Source organism: Pollicipes pollicipes, unplaced genomic scaffold (genome assembly GCF_011947565.3).
Source record: "Pollicipes pollicipes isolate AB1234 unplaced genomic scaffold, Ppol_2.1 Scaffold_4881;HRSCAF=5763_pilon_pilon_pilon, whole genome shotgun sequence".
Lineage (NCBI taxonomy): Eukaryota > Metazoa > Arthropoda > Thecostraca > Pollicipedomorpha > Pollicipedidae > Pollicipes > Pollicipes pollicipes.
In genome coordinates this window covers 40,632,213-40,660,071 of record NW_023596576.1, presented here as the reverse complement: position 1 = coordinate 40,660,071, position 27,859 = coordinate 40,632,213, and the positions used below count along the sequence as shown (strand labels likewise).

Here is a 27,859-nt window from a genome sequence, read left to right as displayed (position 1 = left end):
CACGCTTCATGAAACCTCTCACGCTCAGAGCAGTGACGCAGGTGGACCGCGGGAGCAGACTGCGGCAGAGGAGATCGAGACGGATGCCGGCACGCTGCCAGGGCCGTCCGCTTGGCCGCCCCGCACGCGCGAGCCCCGCAGCCAGCGCGCTCACAGGCGGCCGTCGTAGGCGCGCGAGATACCGAGCGCGTCCTTCATCAAGTAGTCGCGCAGGTGCCAGAGGGTCTTGACGACGCCGGCCGTGTCGGCCAGGCCGTCGGCCAGCCAGTGCGCGGGCAGCCGGGCCGTGTCCGGCACGGGCGTGGTCTCCGGGGTCGCCTGCAGCTGGCGCTCCCAGCCGCCCACGTGTGCCCGCTCCGGCTGCAGGGTCTCGATGTACCTGGCGGACGGAGGGCAGCCGGTCAGGGCGCGACAGTGGTGACGACTCGTCGACCGGGGAACGCTCATAGCGGGCGAACGGAGGGCGATGGGCGGCGCTGGAGCCGACGGACTGTGAACCAACAAGTGCCGCAGGTGACGCCGACGACACCCCGCCCGCCACACGTCCCACGTCAGCCGCGCCGCCCTGTGACGGCATGGGACGCCTCGCCGCCTCACCTGATGTAGGCCTCCGAGTGGAGCAGGCGCTGCGGCCGCGCCGGCACGGCCACGAAGCGCGGCTCGGGCGCGCCCGTGCTGCTGGTCGGCGTCGAGACCCCGGAGCCCGCCTGGGCGCGCGTGCCGGCCGCCGCGCCGCCCGCCGACGACGCCGCCGCCGCCGCCCGGCGCGCCACGAACTTCCTGCGCGTCGGACGCCGCCGTCAGCACAGCCATGCATCACCAGCTGCCACACTAATGAAAGCACGCGTACTCGACACTGCCGCCGCTTTCCTTCGTCTCCTGTCGCACCCGGCCCCGCGGCATCACGCGGCCGCCCGTGGCCCGGCTGACGGCACGTGTGCACACGTGCGCCGCCGCTCACCTGCCACGCTCGTGGGCGGCCAGCACGCGGCCGTTGTTCTTCTGGATGTGCACCTCCTTGACGTGACGCATGAGCCTGCCGGCGTTGGGGAACGGCACGGCGCCCTTCTTGATGCGGTTGCAGCCGCGCCACTGGCACTGGTACTCATCTGAGAACAGAACACGGCCGTTCAGATACACAGCGCGGCCGCCTTTCCTGATCACGGCGACCCCCTGCATCAGCTCACAGCGTTCGACGGACAACGACCGTCCTCGCCATCACCGCCGTCTGGAACTGCCACGCTCGGTATCGCAGCCGGCGCCAGCCTCAGCAGCGACAGGACCCCGGGCCGTCGCAGTGTCCACAGTCCGCAACAGACGGCGGGGCCGGCCATGAGCGGCCGCCGACCACGGCGCGGTCTACAGAGCTCGCCGGCGTCGCGTCGGGCCGCGCTGGCCCGCGGCGCACACTCACCGACGGTGGCGGCGTACACGTGCACGTGCCCGGACGGCTCCAGGTTGCAGTGGTCAATCAGGTCGCCCATGTCCTCGAACTGGTAGTCGCAGCCCATCCAGCAGCAGTCGTACACCACGTCCGGGCCCACCAGGCTGGCGCCCATGGCGGCGCGCGTCGGCGTGTCTGCCTCCATGCGCAGGCTGGCCACCGAGTCGGCGTTCATGCGCGCCGCCCGCTCCTCGTAGGCGGCCTTCTCGCCGGCCGACAGGTTCTTCCACTGGCGGCGGCGGCGGCGGCCGGGGCGGTCAGCGGCGCACCGGCCGGCGGGCGGGGGAGGGACACGCGCGGGGGGCGCTGGCCGCCGGCAGGTGGGGCTCGACCGCACGGCGTGGCATGGGCAGCGTTGGGGCGAGCCAGCTGAACACGACGCGCTGACACTGCTCGCGCATGAACCACTACAGCTCAGTGGCAACGATGGGATTCATGTCCGCGGAGGCGCGTCAATGGGGTGATCCACGCCGCGGCGGTCAAAGGCTGCCGATGTTGTCCGGTGGTGATGCAACACACGCGTCGCACATGCAGCGATGACTGGCCGGAAAATACACATGCCGCGAGCGTAACAAGGCAGTCTGGGGCACAAATATCGAGATGGCACAGTGGTCCATCAAGCACATCTCGGGGTCAAGTAACACCGCAACTACACACTGACACAAAAAGCGTCAAAACAAAGCAAAACCCAGCTGGCTCAACTGGTGGCATGCACAGCGAACTTTCGTCAAAGCTGCGGATTGTCCAGCCGGCCGCTTCCCCACGAGCGGGGCGGCTCGACTGCGACCGGCCACATCTTGGAGCTCAGGCCTACTGAAGCTGTCTCGCTCACAGTTCGGAGGCGAGCCCGCCCGGCGGCGCGAGAGACACGCCGGCCAGCCCTCTCCCGCTCCCGTTCTCAGGCCGTCTCCCGCTGCCAGAGGCCGGCCAGCTCTCTCCCGCTCCCGCTCTCAGACTGTTTCCCGCTCCCAGAGGCCGGCCGCGTGCGAGACACGCCGGCCCTCTCCCGCTCCCGCTCTCAGGCCTTCTCCCGCTCCCAGAGGCCGGCCAGCCCTCTCCCGTCCTCAGAGGCCGGCCGCGTGCGAGACACGCCGGCCCCCTTCCGCTCTCAGGCCTTCTCCCGTCCTCAGAGGCCGGCCGCGTGCGAGACACGCCGGCCCCCTCCCGCTCTCAGGCCTTCTCCAGCCCCAGAGGCCGGCCGCGCGCGCCACTCGGCTTACCTCCGTGCCCACCAGCCGGCTGATGTCGCCAAAGTTGGCCGCCGGGTTGTTGGACGTGATCTTTTTACGAATGTCGGCAGAGTACAGGATGTAGCCGGTCAGTATTTTGAGTCGCTTGCCACTCTAACGGGAGGAGAACAGAATGGTACAGAACGCAGGCAGGCAGGCAGGCAGCAGGCAACAACACATCACTGGCACCAACTAAGTCGGGCGGGGGGGGGGGGGGGGAGTCGGGGGTAGCACGAGCAGCGGGGGCGGGCGTTAGAGGCGAGCTGGCTCACCTTGCGCGAGCTGTGCGGCGTGCCGAGCGAGAGGTTGTCCGCCGAGCCGACCGAGGCCGGTGGACCGTCCAGCGAGTCCTCGTCGCCGGCCTTGCTGCCGGCCGGGGACGCCACCTGCCGGTCACAGCCGGGCTGGGGTCACTGCCGGCTCCCCAGCGGGCCGGGGCGGGGGTCAGCGGCGCCACGGACGGCGTCTTGGCACGTCACCGGTACAGCTGCGCCCGGTCTGGCCCGACAGCTCACCGACCACTGGACCGGATACCAAGGTCGTGGCCGGCCGGAGGCCCATGAGCCAGGTCACAGACGGCGCGGACGGCCGAACAGCCAGACATCGCCAACACCCCGTCTGTCAGGTCAGGGCCGACTAAGCCCAGTCCGAGGCGTCACGGACAGTAAGCGGTGGTCGACCATTGACCGTCACGGACGGCCCATAGCAAGGATACCGCGGCTCCCTCCCCTCCTACCCCCTCCGTCCTCAGCACCAGCACCGGATGGCCACACAGAGACGCGTTCCAGACCCGCCAGCCGCGCCGTCTCCGTTTCCGTTTCCGTTTCCGTTTCCGTTTCCGTTTCCGTTTCCGTCTCCGTCTCCGTCTCCATACCCCAACGGCTTCGGCGAAGAGGGACTTGATGCGCTCCTTGGCCTCCTGCTGGATGGCGGCGAGCTGCTGCTTGCGCAGCACCAGCAGCCGCCGGAAGTGGTACACCTCGTCGGCCAGCACCGCATCCGCGTGCGTGTAGCGCTTCAGCTCGCCGCCGCGTGGCACGATCTGCCGCTTCGACTCGTCGAACAGGTTCTCACAGATGTACACGTCCGACTCGGGGATCTCGGTGGGACGGCCTGCCGGGTCACCAGGTCACCAGGTCACCAGGTCACCAGGTCACCAGGTCAGGTTGTCCACGTCACTTCAAGCCAACGTCATGCACCGGACCGTTCACCGCTCGCGTGCGACTTCACCCGGTCTAACAACGATTCGAAAGTCTAGCACACGTCACAGCGACGGCGCACTTACACCGACACAGGGCGTGGCAGCTTACGTGAGCAGTAGTCGTTGTAGTCGAGCACGCAGCACTTGCCGGTGACGAACGCCATCGAGTGTGTGTCCTCCAGCAGCGAGACAAACACCTCCTGCTTGTAGAACATCTGCTGCACCGAGGTGGCGATCTCGGCCGCAGTCATGTACGTCGGTCCGTGGAAGTACTGAGCGCCGCTGCGATCAGGCAGGGCCGGGGGTCGGGTCAGGGGTCCGACCGGGCAGAGGCAGCTACGGAGCAGCAAATGTACCGGTGCCAGCCGCTACGGAACATCTGGGCCTGCGACACCAGCCTTAAGACCATCTCGCCTGCTGTCGAGCTCCTCCCCTCCCCGTACACACATACGGCATCGGCCGAAAGATATGCAATGGCATTGTTAGCCACGGCCGTCTCCAAATGAAGATATCAGGGCCTGGCGTAGAGTACCATTGGTGATACTCCAGCGTAAATAGGTTCCAGATGTAGCTATCAGGGCCTGGCATAGAGTACCATTGGTGATACTCCAGCGTAAATAGGTCGCAAGAACGTGGAAGAGAGCTTATGCTCACACACTCCTAGGAAAATAAGAAAACAGCTAAGAAGCCACGAACACATCACTCAATCGGCTTCACCAAGTGAGGAGAGGGTCATCCACGAACCAAGCACCTTTGCACCCTCACCACGCTTGGCCCCTGCTCCCGGCCCAGCTGAGTGCACTCACTCTGGCGTGGTCCACATGGTGTCCACCTGAGCGATGACCTGTTTGCTGTGCTCCGACTTGACGTACACACAGTCGCCGGTCTTGAGCACGAACGGGCCGCAGGTGAGTTGCTCGTAGTACGTGTTGCCGTCCATCGCCGTCCGATTGTCGAGCTCGACGTTCTGGGGGCGGACCCGGCGGTCAGCGGCGGCCCCTCTCCAGCCAGCCGGCCCGCTCCCACGTCGGGGCCGGCGGCGCACCGGCCGACGGGGGACAGAGTCCGGCGAGACACCACTCCCCGGCGTGGTGACGAGTCACGGCCTCACGACGGACCGGGCGAGGCCGCAGCAGCTCGGCCGCCCGACGTCATCAGCTCATGTCAAGGCGCTCCCAGTGGTGGTACTGAGGACCGCGGCCCTTCGCACCACCGCCAATGCGTTCTGCGTCGATCCACACCGCTCTGGCATAAACCCCACCCCTCCCGGTACTGGCACTGCGACGGCCCGAGTCGCAGCTCCTGACCCGCCACCCATCAGCAGTCCTCTGCTCTGGTCTGATATGTCCGGCAGGGCGCGGCTGCGGACCTTCTGACCTTATGCGTACCGACAGGTCCCTCTCTGACATATGTACCGGCAGGGCGCGGCTGTGGACGTTCTGACCTTATGCGTACCGACAGGTCCTTTACTGGCATACGTACCGGCAGGTCGCGGCTGCGGACCTTCTGACCTTATGCGTGTCGACAGGTTCTTCTCTGACATACGTACCGGCAGGTCGCGGCTGCGGACCTTCTCGCACTCCTCCAGCTCGGCCAGCTCCTCCTTGTGCTTCTCGACGCGCTTCCGGAACACGGACATGACGCGGCGCGGCTCGAGTGGCTGCTCGCGCTCCGTCAGCCGGTCCGGCGAGGCGAACGGGAACAGCTGGCGGCGGCGGCACCCAGTCAACATCTCAGCGGCGGCAGCACCCAGTCAGCATCTCAGCAGCGGCGGCACCCGTCAGCACCTCAACGGCGGCGGCACCCAGTCAGCATCTCAGCGGCGGCAGCACCCAGTCAGCATCTCAGCGGCGGCGGCACCCAGTTAGCATCTCCGCGGCGGCAGCACCCAGTCAGCATCTCAACGGCGGCAGCACCCAGTCAGCATCTCAGCGGCGGCAGCACCCAGTCAGCATCTCAGCGGCAGCGGCACCCAGTTAGCATCTCAGCGGCGGCAGCACCCAGTCGGCATCTCAACGGCGGCGGCACCCAGTCAGCATCAGACACATCAAAGGCGAAGACGGGAAATCGCGTGGGATGTGATCTTCAGGATGTCATGTGAACTGCAGTGTTTCTCACGGGGGCAAAGTTGACATTCCATCACAATCTCCCACGAACACCCCATGATCTATCGCTCCATCCACGTCACCAGCACTTCCGCACTCCTCGCCGCCAGCGAGACGGCCCCCGCTCAGGTCCGCGCCTAGGCGCCGCGCCACCCACCTTGATCTTCTTGAAGGAGCGGGCGCGGCTGGAGTAGCGCGACTCGCACACGAACACGTCGTGCTCGGCGTAGCCCTCGGGCTGCATGCGGAAGTAGTCCTTGACCGACATCACCGAGCACTTGCCGACGATCTGGCTCAGCGGACAGCCGATGTGCTGGTCCGACTTGAACACCTCCTTCTCCAGGAACTTGCGCGTCGGCAGGTGGAACGTCTCCTCGGGTCGGAAGAACCAGCAGCCGTACATCATCTGCTGGCCCTCGTTGTTGGTCCACAGACGCTCTGCGGGGGTTGGAGGTCAGGGCGGAGGTCAGGTCAGGCCGCTCCGCTCCGGTCGAAGCTGCCACTGTCGGTCAGCGTGCGGTGCAGCGATAGCTGCCTGGTTTAGGCGGTGTGATACAGGCAGGTGTAGGCTGTTGGTCCCTGATAAATCAAACCGCAGAATATGAGCTGTGGCTTAATCCTGATGTGATCCCGCACACAGACACTGAAAACGAGGTAGACACGGAACTACTGACGATCTTCTGAAACTTCTAATTTTAGCTGTCTGTCGAGATCCCATCTCACAGCCGCCAAAATGCCATACATCGCTGCCATCAGAAGCGGTAAACTATTTGCCGCAACGGCTAACACGGCGATGGAGTTTTTCCCTTCCGCCGGAGGGACGAGCACAGGACCCGGCCCGTGTTCGGGGAGCGGCCGCCTTCCGTTCGTACCGATGTTGACGATGTGCCGCTCCACGCCCTTGTCCTTGGGCTCGACGTAGACGAACTCGCCGGTCCGGTATTGGATCTGGTTGAAGCTCATCGAGTCACCCAGGCCGCTGGGCGTCGGCTGCGACGCACAGGCGGGGGGGGGGGGGCACAGTCAGCCACAAGGCACGAGCACGGGGCGGGCAGGGAACGGTCAGCCACCATCGGGGCACAGGAACGGAACGCGTGGGACGGTCAGCCACTATCAGGGCACAGGCGGGGGCGGAGGGAACGGTCAGCCACCATCAGGACGCGGGGACGGTCAGCCGTCATTGGGTCGCCGGGTTCAGGAAAAACGACAGCAGCCGTAAGCCCAGCGCCGACCCGGCCGCCAGGCAGCACCTAGCAGCGCTGGCGGGGACGCCACAGCAGGTCGCATCTGCTCTCGAGACGAGGACATGATAGCCGAGTGGTCAGGACCGCCGGCTCTCCCGCGTGGACCCCGGTTCCAATCTCCGCTGCGGCGTCGCCCTTGCCCGTTGGGGTGACCACCACAGCCGCTGATCCTTAATGAAAGGGTACATGACGATGTGCGCAATGCTCCTTCACAAAAGACCGTCACATTTTGGGACAGAGACCTCCAGCATGCGCCGCAGAAGGCCTAGAGCGCCGGGTGACCCAGGCCTGCTGAGGGCGCCGCGGGCACGGGTGCGTCTCACCTTGGCCTCCTGGCTCTCCTCCTCCTCCTGCTTGACCTCCGGCTTGAGCTGGGCCACCTGGGCCTTCAGATCGTCCTGCGAGTACTGCAGCGCCGGCGACGAGAGCAGAGTGCCGCTCCGACACAGCTCGTCCCTGCCGGCGGCCACGGGTCAGGTCACAGGGTCGCCCGGCCGGTCATGGAGCCACACAGCCGACGGCCACGGGTCAGGTACGGGCCGCCCGGCCCGGTCATGGAGCCACGCAGCGGAGGGTCACGGGCCAGGTCACGGGGCGCCCGGCCCGGTCATGGAGCCACGCAACGGAGGGTCACGGGCCAGGTCACGAGGCCGCCCGGCCGGTCATGGAGCCGCACAGCCGACAGTCATGGGCCAGGTCAGGGCCGCCCGGCCCGGTCATGGAGCCACGCCAGCGGAGGGTCACGGGCCAGGTCACGGGGCCGCCCGGCCCGGTCATGGAGCCACGCAGGGAGGGTCACGGGCCAGGTCACGGGCCGCCCGGCCCGGTCATGGAGCGCCACAGCCGACGGTCACGGTCAGGTCATGGGGCCGCCCGGCCGGTGGAGCCACACAGCCGACGGTCACGGGTCAGGTCACGGGGCCGCCCGGCTCGGTCATGGAGCCACACAGCCGACGGTCACGGGTCAGGTCACGGGGCCGCCCGGCCCGGTCATGGAGCCACACAGCCGACGGTCACGGGTCAGGTCGTGGGGCCGCCCGGCCCGGTCATGGAGCCACACAGCCGACGGCCACAGATCAGGTCATGGGGCCGCCCGGCCCGGTCATGGAGCCACACAGCCGACGGTCACGGGTCAGGTCACGGGGCCGCCCGGCCCGGTCATGGAGCCACACAGCCGACGGTCACGGGTCAGGTCATGGGGGCCGCCCGGCGGATCAATGGGGCCACACGGCCAGGCCACGAGGACCGCCCGGCCGGGTCCCGGGGTCGCCCGGCCGCAGGCGAAGGGACTCATCAGCCGGCGGTCGCGACAGCCCGGCCCGCGGCGACGGCGGCAGCGATGCGACAGAGCTGTGGAGAAACGACCGACGGAAGCGCCGGGTGCTCAGTTCCGGCGACAAGCTGATGCAAACAGTGCACGACCGTGTGCGGCGTACATCCGCACTCAACTCTCCGGACAATCCGCACCATTCTGGCGTGAGAGGAGCCTCCCGGCTCCTGCACAGTCGACCGCCAGCGCCACCAGCCAGCTGCGGCCGCCGCTCACCGGTACGATATGAAGAACATCTGCATCTCGACGGCGTCTTCGAACGTCTGCGAGTCGGGCTTGCTGAGGCGGCGCGCGCGCTCCAGCACGGCGAACATGTCCTCTTGGAAGGCGTCCAGCCGTGTGTACAGGCCGCGGTCCAGCCGACGCTTGATGATCTCCAGCGAGATGCCGCGCACACGGCTGGCGGCACGGGCGGCGGACTCAGCGGTCGGACAGCACGACCGACGCCATGTGAACATGGCTAACCGCGAAGGGCCGAAAACAAGGCTAGATGTCAGCACTACACCATCGTCAGCACAGGGGGGAGGGAGCGCCCCCAGTACACAGCGGGGTGTCCGCGAAACACAGCTGTCGGCAAAGGCAGCGTCCCTAGCACATGGCAGCACTGACAGTGCAGAGAGAACCCGGCCGACCGGCAGATGACACGTCCGGGGGCCAGACCCGGTGGACGGTGGCAGTGCGCAACCGAGCACGTATGACGACGCGTGATGTGTGATGTGATACATGCAGACACATGGAATCCATGCGTTCCACCATAAAGCTGTGGTTCTCTCACGCCACCCAGATGCGTGAGTAGGAATAGAATGGAATGGAGCACTAATATGCACGGCTTTTGCGCCTCCATGGCAGGCGGAGCCGGAAGTTGTTCCAGAGGCAGTTGGGCCAGGACCAGCGAGCGCCGCCCCTCTCCAGCTGTTCCCGATCAGGGCGCTGCCGCCTGACCCGTACCTCTGACCCTCCACCTCGTCGTGCTCGGGCAGCTCGGCCAGCGAGTCGGAGTAGCAGCGGCCGTCGGCGTCCTGATGATTGTACGTGGCGATGAACAGCGATGTTAGCAGCTCCTGCGGGCGGTGACGGGGTGGGGTCAGGTCAGGTCAGAAGATCGATGGGAGCGAGCCCGGGGGTATAGATCAGCCCTAACCGGCGGGGGTGAGCTCGGGGGCGGTGGCCGACAGAGGCCATAGGTCAGCTTGACCGGCGGAGGTGACCCCGGGGGCGGTGGCCGGCAGAGGTTACAGGTCAGCCTGACCGGCGAGGGTGAGCCCGGGGGCGGTGGCCGGCAGAGGCCACAGGTCAGCCTGACCGGCGGGCGCGAGCCTGAAGAGATCCGACAGCCCGACAGAAACCGCACGGCCAGAACACAGCCGGAGCACAGCCGCAACACAATCCATACCTGGATGAGTGTCTTGACGTCGGGCACCTCCTCGGCGTCCTCGGTCAGCTGTAGCTTGGTCTGCAGCGCCAGCCGGTGTAGGTTCAGCGCGTCCTGCGGCACGCACGGCGGCGTGATCAGCCTACAGCTGTGGTTCAGCCCCACCGGCCGGCGCCGGCAACAGCCAACGGCACCGGCACACACTCAACGTCCACACCAGTTCCCACCGCCCACACACGCTAACATGCTCGTAGCCCCTCTGGTGAGACTGGTCGAACAGTCCTAAACACGTCGTCCCCGCGCGTGACAACCACGCGGATACGCTGATACACGTACGCAGCCATTGTTGTGCTGTTTCCGTGTCCCGCACCGCCGACGACGCCGGCAACTGCGGCCCGGCGCCTCCCCGAGCCCCGCTGACCTTGTACACCTGGGAGTCGGGCTCGTTGTACTTGCAGGCGTTGTCGAACATGAGCACCAGGTCGGCCATGATCTCGTCCATGGTGTTGTACGTGCCCGTCTTGAGCTTCTGGGCGATCCGGTCCAGGTGGATCGGGTGCTTGATCACCTCGAAGTAGTCCGGGTACTCCTGATGGGTCAACACCGTCAGGTCAGCGGTCTCAGGTCAGGTCAGCGACTCTAGGTCAGGTCAGGCCAGCGGCCAGCGCTCTCGATGCACGCCAATGGCATCACGTCACTCAAGACGCGCCAGCAAATACAGGTGGCAGGGGGCGAACCACAGCTGGACAGTCTGAGCACACAGGGGAATACGACCACACATGGCGGCCGTGGCGGGCATACCGATGCCGCTCGGCCCTGCATCCCGGCGGCGGCAGGCTGGGGACGGCGAAGGAGAACGCTCACCAGCTTGGAGGGCAGCCGGGCGAATATGAGCGACAGCTGGCGGCCGGTGGCGTCAGTGTGGTCCCGGATGGTGTTGAACAGCGTCCACATCTTCTCCAGGAGCTGGGCGCGGCTGCACGGCACGGGCGCCAGCGGTCAGCGTCCAGCATTGAGCAGCGATCAGACACTATTCACCAGCGTGTCACCTCCACACACCAGCCCACCACAGCACCTGAGAGCGTGCTCGCGCAGCACCAAACCACCGTCAGCACCGGCCGCCCGTTACACGCCCGTCACCACTCCGCAGCACGACAGAACCCGTCCCACCGCGAACACCGTCCAGAGCCATCACGCCACACGCCGAGCGCCGCTGATACGACGACGACAGTGTGGGATCACGGCAGCCGAGCAGCTCTCGAGCGGGGCATGCCCGCTGGTGGACGCGCCGCGGCGGCGCACCGAGGCCGGCCCTTACCTGAGCACGCGCGGCTTGTTGCGGACGCCCTCGTGCGCCGGCAGCGGGCCCAGCTCGCGCACCTTCGACATCAGCACCCGCTCCAGCACGTTGGCGTCGTCGTAGATCACCGAGCCCTCCTCGTTGTATTGACGGCAGTTGTTGAACATGAGCTGCCGGCATCAATGGGTTAGCATAGTGCACACTGTCTCCAAACCCCGCATGCGCTCCATTTTCACATGGTGTGACTACCGTAACGGTGGATCGGCTGAGGACCAATGAGTGCGAATGATGAATATCATAGTCGGCACACCGACAGGACAGACTGTGTCCTGAGAAACACTTGCTGTCGAGCCTCACCGAGACTAGACCACCAAGTCAACGACTGACCAGACACAAGGGCAGCAACGCAGTCGTTCGTTGACACCGAAGACCCTGCCCTTCCGCCCGACCGCCCTGCACACTGACGCTGCCGGAGCAGCACACTGGCTCTTACGCTGGCGGCCGGCCGGGCCCGGCCAGCGCCGCGCGCCCACCTTGAAGTCCTGCAGGATCTCGATCTCGGTGTCGTACTGGTCGGAGCGGATCTTGGACTCGATGCGCGCCAGGTCGATGGGGCTGTCGATGATCTCGTAGTAGTCCGGGTACAGCTTGCGGCTCGGCAGCTCCATGAACACGGCGCTCAGCTGGCGCATCTCGTCGTTCTGCGGCCACGCCGTGCCGCGCCGTCAGCCCGGTCCAGAGCACGGCCGCGCCGCGAGCCCCCAGGCCACGCCACGCCGCGCCGTGAGCCAAGGACAAACCACGCCGCGCCGTGAGCCCGGGCCACAACATCGCCGCGCCGTCAGTCCCCAGGCCACACTACGCCGCGCCGTGACCCCAGGTCACAATACGGCGCGCCACGAGCCCAGCCCACACCACGGCCGCGCCACGAGCCCGGCCCACACCACGGCCGCGCCGCGAGCCCAGCCCACACCACGGCCGCGCCACGAGCCCAGCCCATGCCACGGCCGCGCCACGAGCCCGGCCCACACCACGGCCGCGCCACGAGCCCAGCCCACACCACGGCCGCGCCGCGAGCCCAGCCCATGCCACGGCCGCGCCGTGAGCCCAGCCCACACCACGGCCGTGCCGCGAGCCCGGCCCACACCACGCCGTGCCGCGAGCCCGGCCCACACCACGGCCGCGCCACGAGCCTAGCCTACACCACGGCCGCGCCGCGAGCACAGGTCACACCACGGCCGTGCGGCCGGAAACGGCGCGCCTAGCCACCGGCATAGCTACATTGACATCGATTTTACTGAAGGCCCATCCAAGTGGTGGTTGTTCTGAGCCTACTCGGTCAGGAAACAAGAAACGCAGCACACAGAAAGATCCATCCACACGCAGAGGCAAAATCAATGAGTTTCAGTTCTTGAGACAGCGATTTTTAACACTCACGAATGCTAGCACGAAGGCGGCGTGGACGCCCCCCAAGGGCAACCGTCCCACGCGGGGGCGGCGCGGTATGGAAACTGCCGCTGGGTAGCGGTCAGTCGAACGCGCGGCACATGCAGCCGGCCGACGTCGCCCAAAACAGCCCGAGTTTGACGTTGGAAAACCTCGGCGCGTGTCACGAATAGAGCACACAGTGCACAGGAGGGATTCGGGGCCCTCCAGTGCCCTGTACACACGCGGCAGCGCCGGTGGCGCACACGATCCGCGCCGCTGCGCCAGCCAGGTGCGTCAGAGCGGGTGAAACGACGCAGCTGTACCGCCACGTCACCTCGAGCGCTGATCACGGCGTCTCTCTGGCGCCGAGGCCTGTGGACACGTCACGGGACACGACAGCGCCCCAGCCGCCCCCGCTCAAGCAGAGTGTCTCCGCCAGCAGGCGCTGCCTCGAGCCGACGGCGGCAGCGGCGTCCGCGGCGGCGCACTGACCACGTAGTCGCGGATGGTGCGGTAGAGGATCTTGCAGCGGTTCTTGACCGGGTGGTCGCGGCGCACGGGCCGCACCGGCGGCAGCGGCTGCGAGTCCTCCTCCGAGTTGTCCTCGTCGCCCTGCCGCCGACGCACGCGCACGTTAGGGGCCACTGGGCCGCGGTCGTTAGTGGGCGAGAGGGCCGCTCATACAGTGACCGCCCGGCTGGCGGCGACCAGTACAGCTGAATGGCCAGCATTCAGTGATGGCAAGTGATTGAGTGTGACTGTCTTCAAACTTAACACTCGATGGACTACAAGAAATCGATCGACCGAGGACTTCTCCCGGGCGCAGCGTCTCAGATGAACGCCGACTGGGCTCGTGCACGTCGAGAACTGCGCGAACAACAGTATTCGTCACCGCTGAACCACGCTGCCATGACGAGCACTGCACCATCGCACAGACCGTCTCCCAGGAGCACCGGCGGCCGCCCACCTCGTCAAAGTCCGCCGCCATTTCGGCCACCTTTTTCTGCAGCAGCTTCTGCAGCCGGAGCGCGTCCTTGTACAGCTTCGAGTCGGGCGGGTTGTACTGCTTCGCGTTGTCGAACATGACGTTCATGTCGTCCTCCATGTCCTGAATGCCAGCATACAATCCGTCCTGCCGGCAGATCAGCGCCACCGTTACAAAAAACCGCACACAAGGATACAAACAGCGTGCCACACATTCACATACAAAACAACAGCTGCTGGTTTAAAACTCAGCAGCACCAAGTGTTCCGTTTTGTGACGAAAAAGTATCAGCAGTAGCAGAGTGTTTGAGCAAAAGTATTCTTGGTCAAACGCTCTGATCGCAGCGTCCACAGCAGCTGAGAAGGCAGCCCCTCACCTTCATCTTCCTCTTGATTTGCCGGAGCGCGATTGGGTTCTTGATTTCGTCATAGTAATCCGGATAGAGGCGTCGCGAGGGCAGCGTCTGGAACGGCTCGCTCAGCAGGTAGCCTGGAGCGGACGTCAGCCGGTCACCACACGGCAGTCACTGGACCGTCCAGAACAGCGCCAGACAGCAGTCACATGGACCGTCCAGAACAGCGCCAAACAGCAACCACATGGACCGTCCAGAACAGCGCCAAACAGCAACCACATGGGCCGTCCAGAACAGCGCCAAACAGCAGCCACCTGAACCGTCCAGAACAGCGCCAAACAGCAGTCACATGGACCGTCCAGAACAGCGCCAAACAGCAGTGGCGTCCAGAACAGCGCCACCCAACAGCAGCGGCGGCCAGAACAGCATCACCCAACAGCAGTGGCGGCCAGAACAGCTCCACCCAACAGCACGGAACAGAGCCACAGGCGAGCAGCGTCCAGCATACAGGACCACGCGGCGGTCACCACGTGATGAACTCCGCCCCGGCTGTGTGCTGTGCTGGCCATCAGTGAGCGGCGCCTGCGGTGTGGATAGGTAGTTGTGGGTGTGCGTGTGTGGCGCGCGGGACCACTGACCAGCCTGCGTGGTGTAGCTGCGGACGGCGTCGAACAGCTGCCAGAGCGGGTTGTCCTCGCTCATGTTGCTGTCGCTGCTGCTTCGCTCCTCGTCGGCCTCGTACTCCAGCTGCGCCAGCTCAGCCGACAGACAGGCCGTGCCGCCGATCCGCTTCGACCTGCGGCGAGTCGCGGCATCACACACCGCGGCGCGCCGCGGCTCGCGGCCGCCGCCGCCGCCGGGCCACGATCCGCCGCAGACCGCAGGCATACCCCGCGTCGGCGGTGAGTCTCTCGGCCAGCGACAGCTCGCTCGCCTCCCGTCGGGACACGTCGCCAGTCCGCCTCAGGACGCACGCTCGCCGCGTCTCCCGGCGGAACACGTCCTGTCATTCCGCCCCCACCCCCTCACCAAAAGCACTCGCTGTCTGTTCGCCTGCCCCGTCCCGGCCGTCTGTTCGCCTCTCCCGGCTCGGCCGTCTATTACCCTGTCCCAGCTCGGCCGTCTGTTCCCCTGCCCCGGCCGTCCGCTCCCCTGCCCCGCTCCGGCCGTTTGTTCGCCTGCCCCGGCTGTCTGTTCGCCTGCCCCGGCCCAGCCGTCTGTTCACCTACCCCGGCCTGGCCGTCTGTTCGCCAGCCTCGGCCATCTGTTCGCCTGTCCAGCTCGGCCGTCTGTTCCCCTGCCCCGGCCCGGCCATCTGTTCCCCTGCCCCGGCCCGGCCGTCTGTTCGCCTGCCCGGGCTGTCTGTTGCCCCGCCCCGGCCTAGCCGCTTGTTTCCCTGTCCCGGCCCGGCTGTCTGTTCCCCTGCCCCGGCCCGGCCGTCTGTTCCCCTGCTCCGGCCCGGCCGTCTGTTCCCCTGCCCCGGCCCGGTCGCCTGTTCCCCTGCCCCCGCTCGGCCGTCTGTTCCCCTGCCCCCGCTCGGCCGTCTGTTCCCCTGCCCGGGCTGTCTGTCCGGCTGCCCCGGCCCGGTCGTCCGACCACAGCTCGGCCGGCTGCTCACCTGATGCGCTCGCTGGACTTGGCGGCCGTCAGCCGGGCGTGCTCGATCTCGGCGCGCCGGCTCTGCGCCAGCCGCCGCAGCACCTTGGCGTCCTTATAGATCTGGCTGCCCGGCTCGTTGAACGTGCATGCGTTCTTGAACACCAGCTGCAGGTCCGTCTCCAGCTCGTGCAGCGACGTGTATTCGGAGCCCTGGATGCGCTGCGCCACCGTCTTCAGGTCCATCGGCTGCTTGATGACCTCGTAGTACTGTGGCAGCTTCTGCGGGCCGGACGGCGGATGGTGAGGGCGGTGACGTGACCCGAGGGAGGGGCCCGGGGTGACGGTCAGGAGCCCCTGCAGATGGCTGATGGTTGAGCACACTGGGGCTCGTTTTGGAAATGCCTGTGCGTGCGGAGACATCTCTATTTGGTGCATATTGCTACGCAATATTCGTAGTTTGTATCATTTGCTCACAAATAACACTGCGTACATCATATGCATGAAATAATTCACCTACATCACATGCAAAGCACTCAGCAGTAAAAACGCACAAGACGAGCGTCGGCAGAAACCAAACGAGACAAGTGGTAGCTAACAGCAGGGGTTCAGCGCTCGAAGGGCCAGAAAGTGGCACCGAAGTATGAAGCATGCGCACGCTTTACAAAAGCACACAAACAAAACTAAAACAAACAAACCGCCCACCCAGGGAGAGTGCAGTGACCCCGAGAGCTGGTGTCCCTGTCCTCGGCACGTCCGCAGACGGCGCCGGTTTACGGGGCCGTCCCGTCCACGGGGTCCCCACCGGGGAGTGGCCCGGGTCGCGTCATGAGCTCACAGCAGAGGGAGGCCGCGAAGACTCCGGCAGCAAATTGGGTGTGTTTTGTGAGGTGCTGGGGCCGCGCTCCGGCCGCTCCGGCCCTCGCTGAGGGGCGGAGGACGGAGCATTACAGGCGGGACGGCGCGCCGGGCCGCAGCGCGAGCCCCCGAACATGGTGCTCCGCGGCCACCGAGGCCGACTCGCAATGCAGGGAATGGGCTTTAACATGTGGCAGGCCTCCGTAATAGCAAGACGGGGTCCCAGGAGCCTTCTACAGTTACGAAGCGGATGCTACGATACGATAATACAATGCTGTTGGACCATATTCAAAACGCTAAATAATATCATTGCGTCCCACAGACGAGCACAAAAAATAAACGCTTAACATGCTCCACTACATTAGCGCATGTCTTAAATCAACAACCACACGAAACAGTCATGCTGGCAAGCACATACCTTCGGGGTTGCATGCCCAATCATCGCAGACGCACAGCAGCCCCGCTCGTCCGGCGGGGCGGACGGCAGCGTCCACTGATGGTGACGGGAGGGGGAGGCGCCCGTCCCGATGGGCCTGAGGGCGGGCATTCTGGGCCCAGCTGGAAGCGGCTCCACCATCTACAGTGAGCCTGAGAGTACCCCAGACCCCATCTGGGGGCGGTCCCACCACACGCAGCCGGCCGGTGAGTGCGCCAGGCTCAACGCAGGTGGTCCCACCCTCGACAGTGAGCCTGAGAGTACCCTAGACCAAATCTGGGGGCGGCCCCATCACACCCAGCCGGCCGGTGAGTGCACCAAGCTCAGCTAAGGTGGTCCCGCCCTCGACAGTGAGCCTGAGAGCACGCCCGAGCCCAGCCAGGGCGGCCCCACCGCCGTCAGCGGGACGCCGCCCCGACCTCTCCCCGCCGCCGCCGCCGCCGCGACCTGGCTTACCGTCCGGTGCGGCACCAGCTGGAACCAGGTGGACATCTGGCGGCCATCGGCGTCCTGCGCCGTGGCGACCGAGGTGAACAGCTCCTCCAGGGCGTCCTCCAGCTCTGCGGGCGCCGGTCGGCCAGACGTCAGACATCGGCCGCCTCCCGGCAGCTCTCGGCCGCGCTACGTCACAGGGCTGACGGCGGACCTGCCCACACGGGCCAGCACCGCGTCCGGCCGCATCGCTGCGCGAGTGTGCGGAGGGGTTGCCCGGAGGAGGATTGTGATGATGCTTGGGGTCACCGTCGATCGTCACAGCATATGGATGAGGCTTTTGGCCACGATGGTCGCAATGGCCACCTTGTCAACTCCAAGCACACCATGTGCGCAGGCAAAGTGCTATCTGTAGACATGTACCCACATTACAGCGGTCCACACGCGTTGTCACGCCTGGGCAGTGACTGCTGCGGACCTCCACCCTACAACCAGGGGGGGGGGGGGGCGGGGCAGGACCTGGTGTGGGGCTGGTGCCGCAGACCGTCGCGCCCTCGGACCGGGGCCGGACCGCCGCGCGACGGCCGCGGCTGCCGCGCTGCGGTCCCGGCGGCGTCCGGCACGTATAAAGGACCGGAGCGAGACGGACGGCGGCCGGCCGGCCCGGCAGGCGTCCCCTGCCGCGCTGCAGGATCGGCGGCGGCCGGCACGTGTACAGGACCGAGGCCGGCGAGGCGCCTGGTGGACGGCCCCTGCCGCGCTGCAGCCGGGGCGGCGGCCGGACGGTGGACAGGTCCGGCGCCGAGCTGACCAGCCCGGTCGGCCCCGCACCGCCGGACGCCTCGCCGCCGGCCGAGTCGAGCCGGTGGCCGGGCTTAGGATCGGAGGCGGGTGGCCAGGAGGGAAGCGGCGGCAACAGGAGTCCTGCGATGACAGTGGATAGGTCAGAGGAGCAGGAGCGCGCACACTCAGGGAGCACATGAGCCGCAGCCAATGGAATCATTGAAACAAAGAGAGATACTTCTACCGTCACAACGATGACACCAACACTTCCAGCTAATTGCATCGGTTCATGAACCTAGACACTACGTTAGCGCAGGGACCGTCACACGCCTCTCCGGCCGGCACATAAGCGATCCCGCACCACACCGTCTCCAGCCGCCACCGCGCTCGCGCTGTCTCGCCGGACCGCGCCGGGCCTGCGCGGCGAGAGGGGGCCGCGGCCGCCACTGACCGCCGGGTGTCCAGTTGCTGATCTCCGAGTGTTGCGCCAGCGAGCTGCCGGCCTCCGACTCCTCGTCGCCGGTCAGCGGCATCGCCTCCGAGCCGCGCCGGCTCTGCGGACACGGGCGGAGCGACCGTCACAGCGAGACACGGGCGGAGCGGCCGTCACAGCGGAACACACGGGCGGAGCGGCCGTCACAGCGGAACACGGCTCCCGGGATAGAGGGAGACACGGGAGGCCACCGCTGTCATGAGATCCAATGGGTTGAGACGTGGCCTCTGGGCAGAGTCCCGACCTCAAGACCGACAGCCAGTGGCCGGACCAGACGGACACGTGTCAGACACATCACACAGGGCACCTTCACCACGGAAACAGGGGAACATTCAGCGGCACGACGGCTAGGCCCGAGATACAAAGTCTGCAGCCGCGAGGGAGTCTGTGGGGGTGTGTAGCGGAGGGAAGCAGGCCCCGCCGTCGACGGCAGGTCAGCGGGTTGGAGCTCAGGACCAGGTCAGAACATCGAGGGCACCATGGAGGCTTGCTTGCTACACCGGTTCATCCGTGTCAGGCCATCAACAACAGGATCCGGAGCCAAGGTCAAATGGAATACGTAAACATCTCTAACAACGGCAACACGTTTCCCCTGATCTATTTGATGTTTCTAGGTTGAATGCCGTTTTGCATTTTCCACCAATTCATACTGTTGCGTCTTGATCATCGCAAAACCAACAGTAAGTTTCATTTTTACCGCTGTCGGCGGCACCTACGCATTAATTAAAATATAACTCCTTTGAGAAGTTTTGGGAGCTTCATCTCAACAGATTCCCATGCTGAGGTACCTAATGCGATGGTGTCATGTCCTCAGATCACGTCACTCCCAGCTGTGCGGCAACTTGCGGCGCATGCCGACATGCAAAAAAGCTAAGGTGTTGTTTGTGCCAGCAGAAAGTGCTCGAAGTGCAGACTCAGCCTGCACAGCCACTCTTTGATCTGTCGCAAGGAGAAAACGAGACGTGTCTGATGATGATAAGCACGTTCAGCAAACTCTTTTTCAAGCCCTCCGAAAAATCGTCCACGCCAGTTTCACCACGGCTACTTTCGCGACCTTGACGGTTACTCAATCTAGTTTCGTTAAACTTCTCAGTTTTCACGCGGTTCTGGGGCTTGTGGTGCGTTCATCGTTGCATTCATGCAGACAACCTTGGTGTTTACATCTGTGCAAGCTTTACACAAAACCCAATTCATTTGATGAAAAAATGCGTCCAAACAGCGGTGTGTTTGACGGAGCAGCTATCCAAACTTGAATTCGCTCCACATCTATCACGTGATATATGACGATAATGAAACGTCGCATTGCTGTCGCGGTAAGCCTCTGTCTCCAGCTCCACGTGTGCCTACTTCGGGAGCTTCCTTGCGACTGGGTCATCACGATCATCGACAGCGCCACAAACGAGAGCGTCGAGCACAAACTTAACGCCACACAAGCCACCGGCAACTCAACGGCGGGCAACGGTTCCACCGCAGATGTGACAGACCTCCACAACGTGACGAGCATTGATTTCGCTACCGCCCGCCGTTACCTGACACGTCTACCGGCCGGCGTGATCAGCAATATCTCGGGCCTCATCTACCTGCACCCGGACCCGTTCGCGTTCGGTCTGAGCCTGCGGCTGCAGCTACGCTGCGGCGCCGGCGGCAGCCAGCTGCAGGAGCGACTGGTGCATGGGCTGTTGACGCAGCGCCAGCTGCCGCGGGTCAGCGTGCGCGGCGTGTCGGCGCTGAGCGGTCCCACCGAGCTGCTGCTGGAGGCGGTGCCGGTGCGGCGGCCCGGCCAGCCGGTCACCTTCGAGGCGCCGCTGCCGGTGCTGGCCGCCCAGCTGACCGTGCAGGTCGACTGCCTGGCGCGCGTGGCCGGCGCGCACCGTCACCTGCGGCTGGAGGCGCCGGTCGACCGGCCGCCGCCGCCGCCCGCCGCGCTCCAGCTCGCCTGCCTGGGCGACCGGGCCCGCGCCCGCATCGGCAGCCAGCTGGCGGCGCCGCTGTCGCGGCTGCAGCGCGTCCGGCTGCGACCGCCCCGCGCCGCCCAGCCGTGGAGCGACGGCGTGCCGCCGCCCGCCGTCCTCACCGGCTACCGCTACCTCGCCCACCTGGTGCAGACGCAGTTCCTAGAGCGCGAGCAGCGCCAGACAACGACGCACGATCTGCTCGCCAGCCCCATGCAGCGGCTCGCCGAGTGGGCGCGGCCCCTCGACCGCGCCGCCCGCTACTTCTTCTTCACGCACAACCTGAGCCTGTACGCGTCGCCCGACAGCTACGTTAAGCTGTCGCCGGCGGTGCTGGGCTCGGGACAGCGCGCGCTGCCCTCGGTCGTCTACCTGGACCGCGGCGACACGCTGGTGTTCGACTTCACCGTACCGACATCGGCCGGCGCGCGGCTGCGCACCGATCGGCCCGACCTGCTGGTGGTGGCCGCGTCCGACTGCCGCGCCGCCGCCGACGGCTGGCGCACCTGCCGCGCGCGCGTGCAACCGCAGCCGACCCTGCGGCTGGGGCAGCAGCCGGTCGGCCGCAACCTCAGCTGGGCGACGCTGCGGCTGGAGGCGGACGGCGACGCGTGCCGGCGCCAGCCGCCGGCGCCGCTGCACGTGGCCGTCGGCTGTCCGCCCAGCCGCACGCTCATCTTCAACTTCACCAGCACGTTCCGGCTGTCGGGCCTGGGCATCACGTGCCGGGGCTGCCTGTGCAACCGCGGCGTGCCGTGCCTGCTGTACTCGGAGCGCTTCCAGCCGCAGCTGGCACTGGTCGACTGGACCACGTACGCCGCCCAGCCCTACCTCGGCAACTACACGCTCACCGTGCTGGGCGAGGGCTACCACGCCAACAACGTCAGCCGCTACAGCGCGGCGCGGCGTCGGCTCATGGCCCGCCCGCTGTGGCGGATCTGGGAGCCGTCCATCCAGGACGAGAGCGCTGATGTGGCCACGGCAGACCTCGATCGGCCCATCTTCCGCAACGTGCCCGAAGCGCTGTTCAACGGCATCAAATGGCACTGCGACCAGTACAGCGACTGCCCGCCCTACGTGCGCCTGCTGCTCTCCAACTGGCGCGTCGAGAGCGGCACCTTCTGCCGACACAGCGTCGAGGTGGTGGTGCAGCTGTACGGCGTGCCGACCAACACGTTCGTCGACGTGATCACCATGTCGGCCGTGTACGGCGTCACGTTCATCGTGTCGCTCGGCTACACGTGCTGGCTGATGCTGCGCTTGCGAAGGGTGCGTGACAACGTCAGCATAGTGGACCTGTACCCCGTGCAGCGCTGACGCGTGCGGCGCTGACGCGAGTGCAGGGACCCGTCAGCGGGGGAGACGGACGTCTGGAAGGGCATCCTCGGTGATGTTGAAGGGGATGTGGTCCAAACTGTGCAGCGCTGTCGGAATGCCGCGCAGGTATCGAAGTGTGCCACGCTCATTTGTGCGGCCCTCACGTCAGTAGGATAGTGCAAGGAGATGCACGTGAGAGGAACTCAATACCCAATGCAAACGGTGCGTGTGAAAGGCACTCAATGCTTACGCAACTTATAATTAAACTCTGTGCCAGCAACACTGATAACGGCGAACTTGTTCGAGCGCATGATTTTCTTCACCATGTGTGTTTGCTTTGTGTTGTATTTGCCTTATAAGAGTCAAGAGCTAATGTTCAATGAACTTATAAATTATTTGCCGTAGGCAGCGCACTGTGGTATATCGTTCCACTTTGTGGTGTGTTATATGCGGTTCAACCAGGTAGTCAATATAGGATCGTAATGCCATGCACATTAGGCTTCCCGAAAAAGCGACATGGCACTTAACTCATTGCAAAGGCATACATGTGGTCCTCCCAAGGAGGAATCTTGGGACAACTGAGACCTTAGGCGGGTTGTTTACGAGCATTTGGTTACGTTTTTAGCTTGGCACTTCAGGACATATGGCGGCTGTTTTCCCCGATTCCAGCCATACAGGACAGCGTTTTGCTGTTGAGATGACGACGTGGCTCATCTGATGACGCTTCAGTGGTGCTGCATGCTCGTGTGCATGCCGAAGACTGGCTGATGTGTTTGGTTCCAGCCCGACTGTGGGAGGGCCTCCCCCACCGGCTCCCAGAGCGTTGGTAGCAGGCGTGGGAGGGGGATGACCGTCCACCGGCGGGATAAACCCCGCGCCAGACACCGGACGCAGCACGGCATCACGGGACGTAATCCTCCTCTGGACGACGGACGCATCTGTCTCTTGACCCAGCTCGGGGTCATGTCCTCACAGCGGGCCACAAGAGCAGGCCCTGTTTCATTGAGCTGGCTCCACTCTTCACAGTAACCAGGATCGAAAACAGGGCCGCAAGTTTGTGCGACACGGCGGGGATACCGTCGGCGAGCGAGTGGGCAGCACCCACTTCCCACAGCCTGCACCTTCTGTCACCGGCGGAGGGCGTGCATACCAGGGACGGGCGCAGATACAAGGCATGAGGACGAAGGGAGGGACCAGCAGGAGGGACCAGCGAAAGGGACTCGCAGGGACACACCAGGTGGTGCCCTCCAGCCCGGCGGGACCTCGTCCGCCCGCCCGGTCGGCACCTCACCATTCGGTTCAGTCGGAGGGTGATCTTCTCCGGCCGCTCCTCCTCCTTGATGGCCTTCTCGGCGGGCGCCTCCTCCGTCACGATGCTGCTGCGGTGCTCGTTGAAGGCGTTCCACAGCGCCACGGCGTCCGTGTACTCCCGACTGGACCGCTGCAGAAGAGCGACGGACGGGGGAGGGTGAGACATCTCCGGACCGGCTACAAGTCAGGGCGGAGTGGCGCAGTCGGACAGCAGACCGCTCAGTATGGGCATCCAGAGCGTGGCTGCGATACACGTGAGCGTCGCATTTCGCGCGTCAACGTACCACCAGCTCAGCAGTGCTGGATGTCAGAAAGCGAGAGAAAGTCAACAGCGAGACCTTCCCGTGTCATGTGGAAAAAGCATTATGCAACGGTAAGCAGACGTTACTTAAAATCAATGCACATGCACCGGAAACAGTGATTGGCCTACACGCCAGCTCCTTGGAATGTGCGAAACACCACGTCTCCTCACCGGGAAGTACTGTTTGGCATTTTCCACGAGCAGCTCGACGTCGGACGCCAGGTGATTGACGTCGTCATACTGGTGCGTGTTCAGGTTCACCTGGATCTTGGCGACATCGATCGGATTCCGGATCGTCTGCAAACACCCATCGGCCGTGAACAAACGCGACAACTCGTGCAAAATGAACGCTGCAAATACCCAGCGGCTGTGAGCAAACGCCAAAACTCGTGCAAAATGAACGCGGCAAAACCTTAGCAGACGTAAACCCTAAAGGCGAAGAGGACGGGGACTAATAATGATCCCAGTATGGCAAAGACCAGATGAGTTTAAAATTGTGCAACAAAATTGAAAACATACAGGTGCATCATCAACTGCATACAGAAGCTACGACTGGTAGCTACATACGCCAACCACATTTCACAACAACTTCCTGCTCATAACCTCTTGACATAGCACCAACCACACGTCCAACCGCTTGTCAGCGCACGCATTTCCCCAACATGTCGACAATCGACATCATGACAGTGATATAAGCCCAATAATGCATGCACTACTGCTGTGTAGGGCAAAATCAAAATAGTAATGGTCTCACAATTCTTCAGGGCAGTATTTTGGAGTCATTATTTTGTATTACAGGACAGGACAATATTTTGTTGTCATACCAGAACACCGAATCGTTAATCTCGTGAGGGTTCCAAATGATCGAAATGCCTGGTTCACGACTGTGCACCATTGCAATAATGATGCGAATGGCGTGCACAACTGCAGGTGTGTTCACTTTGTTCCAAAGTAGTGAGGACCACCCTCACACGTTTTTGCACAATAATTATCAGTCACGTGTTCCTGTCTTGGATGGTTGATTCGGACTGACTTGCGTAAGCCCACCCAATTACTATTGTTATTTCGTTCAGAAACATGCCAGTGATGCGTTCTCCGCTCCGAATGTCAGAAAACCTGACATCTTCAGCAGAAAGAGGTGACTACAACTTCACATGGAAGATCCAATCACGATGCTTACCTCGTAATAATCCGGGTTGACGCGTCTTTTTGGCAGCCGGTAGAAAGTCTCGGACACAAAGGACCCATCAGGACGCTTGTGATTCAGCACCGATTCCAGCAGTTGTTTCAGTTGTTCTTGCTGCAGACAAAGTTCACATGTGGTTTGAGGCAGCACCACGGCACACATTAACAGTTAGTGTGCGAGTGTTATGAGTGTGGAGTGCGTCTTGAGTGCTATGATTTGCATACAGAAATGTCGACCACGGGTGGTGTTCTACGGACGGGTTAACTTCGGAGGTAATATCGCGCCCAGTATTTCCAGGTAACACTTTATACGGAGTTTATAGTGATAAACATATATTTATTTATATATTTATACAGGTAACTGCGCCGTTACGGGTTAGGTTCTAGCCAGCAAAGTGGAGCATGATCACGCCGCAGAGCAAACTACCTTAAGTCAAGAAATTGATTTAAAAAAACAATCTTATGGCAATCAACTGACACTGGTAGCCCCTCCCGCCTCGTCAGTCCTGTCTCAGCATGCCTTCCTCCCCGCCGGGCATGCTGATATGTTAATGTTACCATGGGCTGGAAATTATGTCAACTGTGTGTCCACTTCCCCATTTCTATCAATGTCACGGTGCAAAGTGATCAGTACTACTTCTAGGAAGTAGTACGGATCTGCAACTACTTCGATAGGAAGTAGCTGCATGTGTGGTGACACACGTCAAACAGTACGGCAGTCACGGGACGGCGCGCTCACCGAGACCGCGCCGAATCGGCGCCGCTTCCTGGTGCCGACACCGGCGCCAGCGCCGGCGGCAGCGGGCGCCGCCGAGCTCGATTCGGACGTCACCGACTCCGCGTCGTCGTCGTGGCTGCTGCTCAGTCGCTTCCGCTTTGGCATCCTGCGTGGACGGCGGCGCGGTCAGCCAGAGTCGGTCCGGGTCAGCCCGGGTCAGCATATTATATATTAAAGCATATTATCTAGCTGGGGAAGAGCCATAAGTATTGTTCTCAAACAAAATTCACAATGTTTACCTGCCATTAGACATATATACTCATAAGTGGCCAGGAAAATATACTCCAATTTAGACATCAGTTTTATAGCATAACCATGGGTCATTCTTACACTAACACTCGTAACAAACAGACCGCAAAGCATGCATGTTACACAAAACACATATATCATAGCTGTGACATCTCTTGCACAGCTGTGATCTCTGGTAAAACTGTGACATCTCTGGAGTAGGTTTGATATCACAGCAAAGAAGCTGCCAGGGTTTCATGCATAGTCATGTGAGGACAAATTTGGAGTATTTGTGCCTGATATAACCAGTGCAGCAACACAATCTCCAAATCTGCAAAAGGTTCCAGGCCTGGCAAGATATTCTGAGGAGGTTTGATCCTCCTGTCTCAAATTTTCCTAATGACCTAACTTCTAATTGCACCAACTGACTGCACTAATAGCCCTCACCACTCCACTTGAGAAAGGGCAGAATCAAACTAAATTTACCTGTTACATTACCAAATGCATCAGCATTTCATCAAAAAGCATAACATGTCATGGCTTCTGAGCTGCTTCAATGAGACTAGCCTGTATGGCATGCAGATGTTTGTGGGTGGTTTATGTGATCAGTGCAAACAGCAGAAACTGTAACACGCTAAACGCTCCATGCTTACAAAAAAAAAATTGTCTGAGTGCCTCAATCTAATTGGTGGAACTCTGGCTGCAGGGGGGGAGGGAGGGGGGTTACATGAGCAGCTGCATGCAGTCCTGGACAAGACAACATCACAGCAGTGAAGACAACTATGATCCAGTTCACAGATATGTGGTTCATTTAGCCTTGGGGATTGCCAGATTTACAAAGTGTCATTCTGTCATTGTGTTATGTGTCATGGTGCATTTTCTGGCTCCTCCCAATCTCTGCTTGACCTCAACACCTGACACAAGGTAGGCTGAGCTGTATCAAAATAATGTGAGCTACCCTACTTGAGGAATTCTGGCCCCTAAAATTCAAAATCAGCCTGAAATATCATTGTTTTGCACAAGTCCTGCTCCAACAAGATCTTGTCCCAACCTGCCAACAATTGGTACCTACAGATCAGAATGGGCCTCTGCAGGCCACAATGTGCTCTCACAGTAAATAATGAGCCTTTTGTAGGCTCAGAATAATCCTCTTTTGGTTACAGTGAATCCTAAAAGGACCAGAATGAGCCCTCAACAGGCCAGAATGGCCTTCAACAGGCTTACATAACCCCTTTACAGTTCAGAACCAGTTCTTGACATACCAGAACATACCAACCAACCATACCAACAGGCTCTCCAAGTTGGGGGGAATCAGGGGAGACAAAACGGCACCATACCGCAGCTTTCAACTTGGGAGGAGCTGTCCCCACTGCCCCTCCCCCTGACCACTGCAACTGTGCTCTGAGTGAAATATTTTAAACCAGACATGTTCAGGGTATATTTATTTGCAGTTTGCCACCTATGCCCAGAATTTTTTCACTGAGGTGGTTCTTGAACCTTCAGGCACATGGACAGTTCTTATTACATTTTGGTAAATTATAATGAACTGCAAAATAACAGTGTATCAAGAGCTCAATCAGGAATAGGGGCAGAAAGCTGAATATTGACTGACAGTCATTGTTCAAGGGCATTACATCCAAAGTCTGCAAAAATAATCCATTGTGATGGAGGCTCTCAGCACTGAAATTACATCATGCATGCTATTAATTGAAGTCAAGCCTACCTGTGCTGAATTTCTTTATGCTCTAAACTTCAAAATATTCAAAGGGTAATTTTCTTGAAATCACTCTTGATATAATTCCCTGGCATGTTAGAGCTTTTTGCTGAACCTGGTCTCAGTGACACACCAAACTCTGGGCTTAGATTTACTGTGCACGCACCGAAATTGTTGCTGAGATGTCACTGCTACACCAGACGTATTCAGCATGGTGTATGCGTTTTTACGGCCTAACATTGTTTCTCACCTGCCAAATACTTCGCAGTAGGTATGTCCCCTTCCTACCTGCCAGCTCTCAAGTACCTATCTCGGTACCTGTTTGGATGTTAAGTACAAGCTGCACTCAAAAGGCATCAGGACTAGTCAGACCAAAAAACTGTACTTCCCCCTTTATATAATTAAATGGCGTACACCACAGCACATCCCGGCAGTCACAACTCAATCTCCGGCCCCCGTAACGTAATCATCGCACTAGTGCATTAT

At 62.4% G+C, this 27,859-nt stretch overlaps 1 protein-coding gene across 1 annotated transcript; it reads right to left on the bottom strand.

Moving 5' to 3' along the window:
- Nucleotides 1–150: 150 nt before the first annotated feature.
- On the bottom strand, nucleotides 151–27,859 carry LOC119100379 (protein polybromo-1). Its single transcript, XM_037223479.1, has 34 exons — nucleotides 27,624–27,859; nucleotides 25,393–25,537; nucleotides 24,649–24,768; nucleotides 23,640–23,765; nucleotides 23,148–23,297; nucleotides 18,546–18,648; nucleotides 17,336–17,439; nucleotides 15,608–15,867; nucleotides 14,628–14,785; nucleotides 14,014–14,126; nucleotides 13,651–13,785; nucleotides 13,146–13,265; nucleotides 11,759–11,926; nucleotides 11,244–11,395; nucleotides 10,790–10,901; nucleotides 10,347–10,514; nucleotides 9,947–10,039; nucleotides 9,502–9,614; nucleotides 8,770–8,952; nucleotides 7,547–7,679; nucleotides 6,852–6,969; nucleotides 6,137–6,417; nucleotides 5,424–5,579; nucleotides 4,681–4,841; nucleotides 3,984–4,156; nucleotides 3,548–3,786; nucleotides 2,946–3,059; nucleotides 2,665–2,787; nucleotides 1,415–1,673; nucleotides 962–1,109; nucleotides 750–780; nucleotides 598–626; nucleotides 286–379; nucleotides 151–225 (listed from the first exon to the last, which is right to left on the bottom strand). The coding sequence occupies exons 2-34, from the start codon at nucleotides 25,534–25,536 to the stop codon at nucleotides 151–153; spliced, it is 4,656 nt and encodes a 1,551-aa protein (XP_037079374.1). The 5' UTR covers nucleotide 25,537; nucleotides 27,624–27,859.

Excerpts from the sequence above, each read along its gene's own strand:
- LOC119100379 (XM_037223479.1), bottom strand. The coding sequence starts at position 25,536 with ATGCCAAAGCGGAAGCGACTGAGCAGCAGCCACGACGACGACGCGGAG. Across the intron at positions 23,298-23,639 it reads ATGCCAAACAGTACTTCCCG|CGGTCCAGTCGGGAGTACAC; the intron begins GTGAGGAGACGT and ends GCTCTTCTGCAG. Across the intron at positions 11,396-11,758 it reads AGATCCTGCAGGACTTCAAG|CTCATGTTCAACAACTGCCG; the intron begins GTGGGCGCGCGG and ends TGATGCCGGCAG.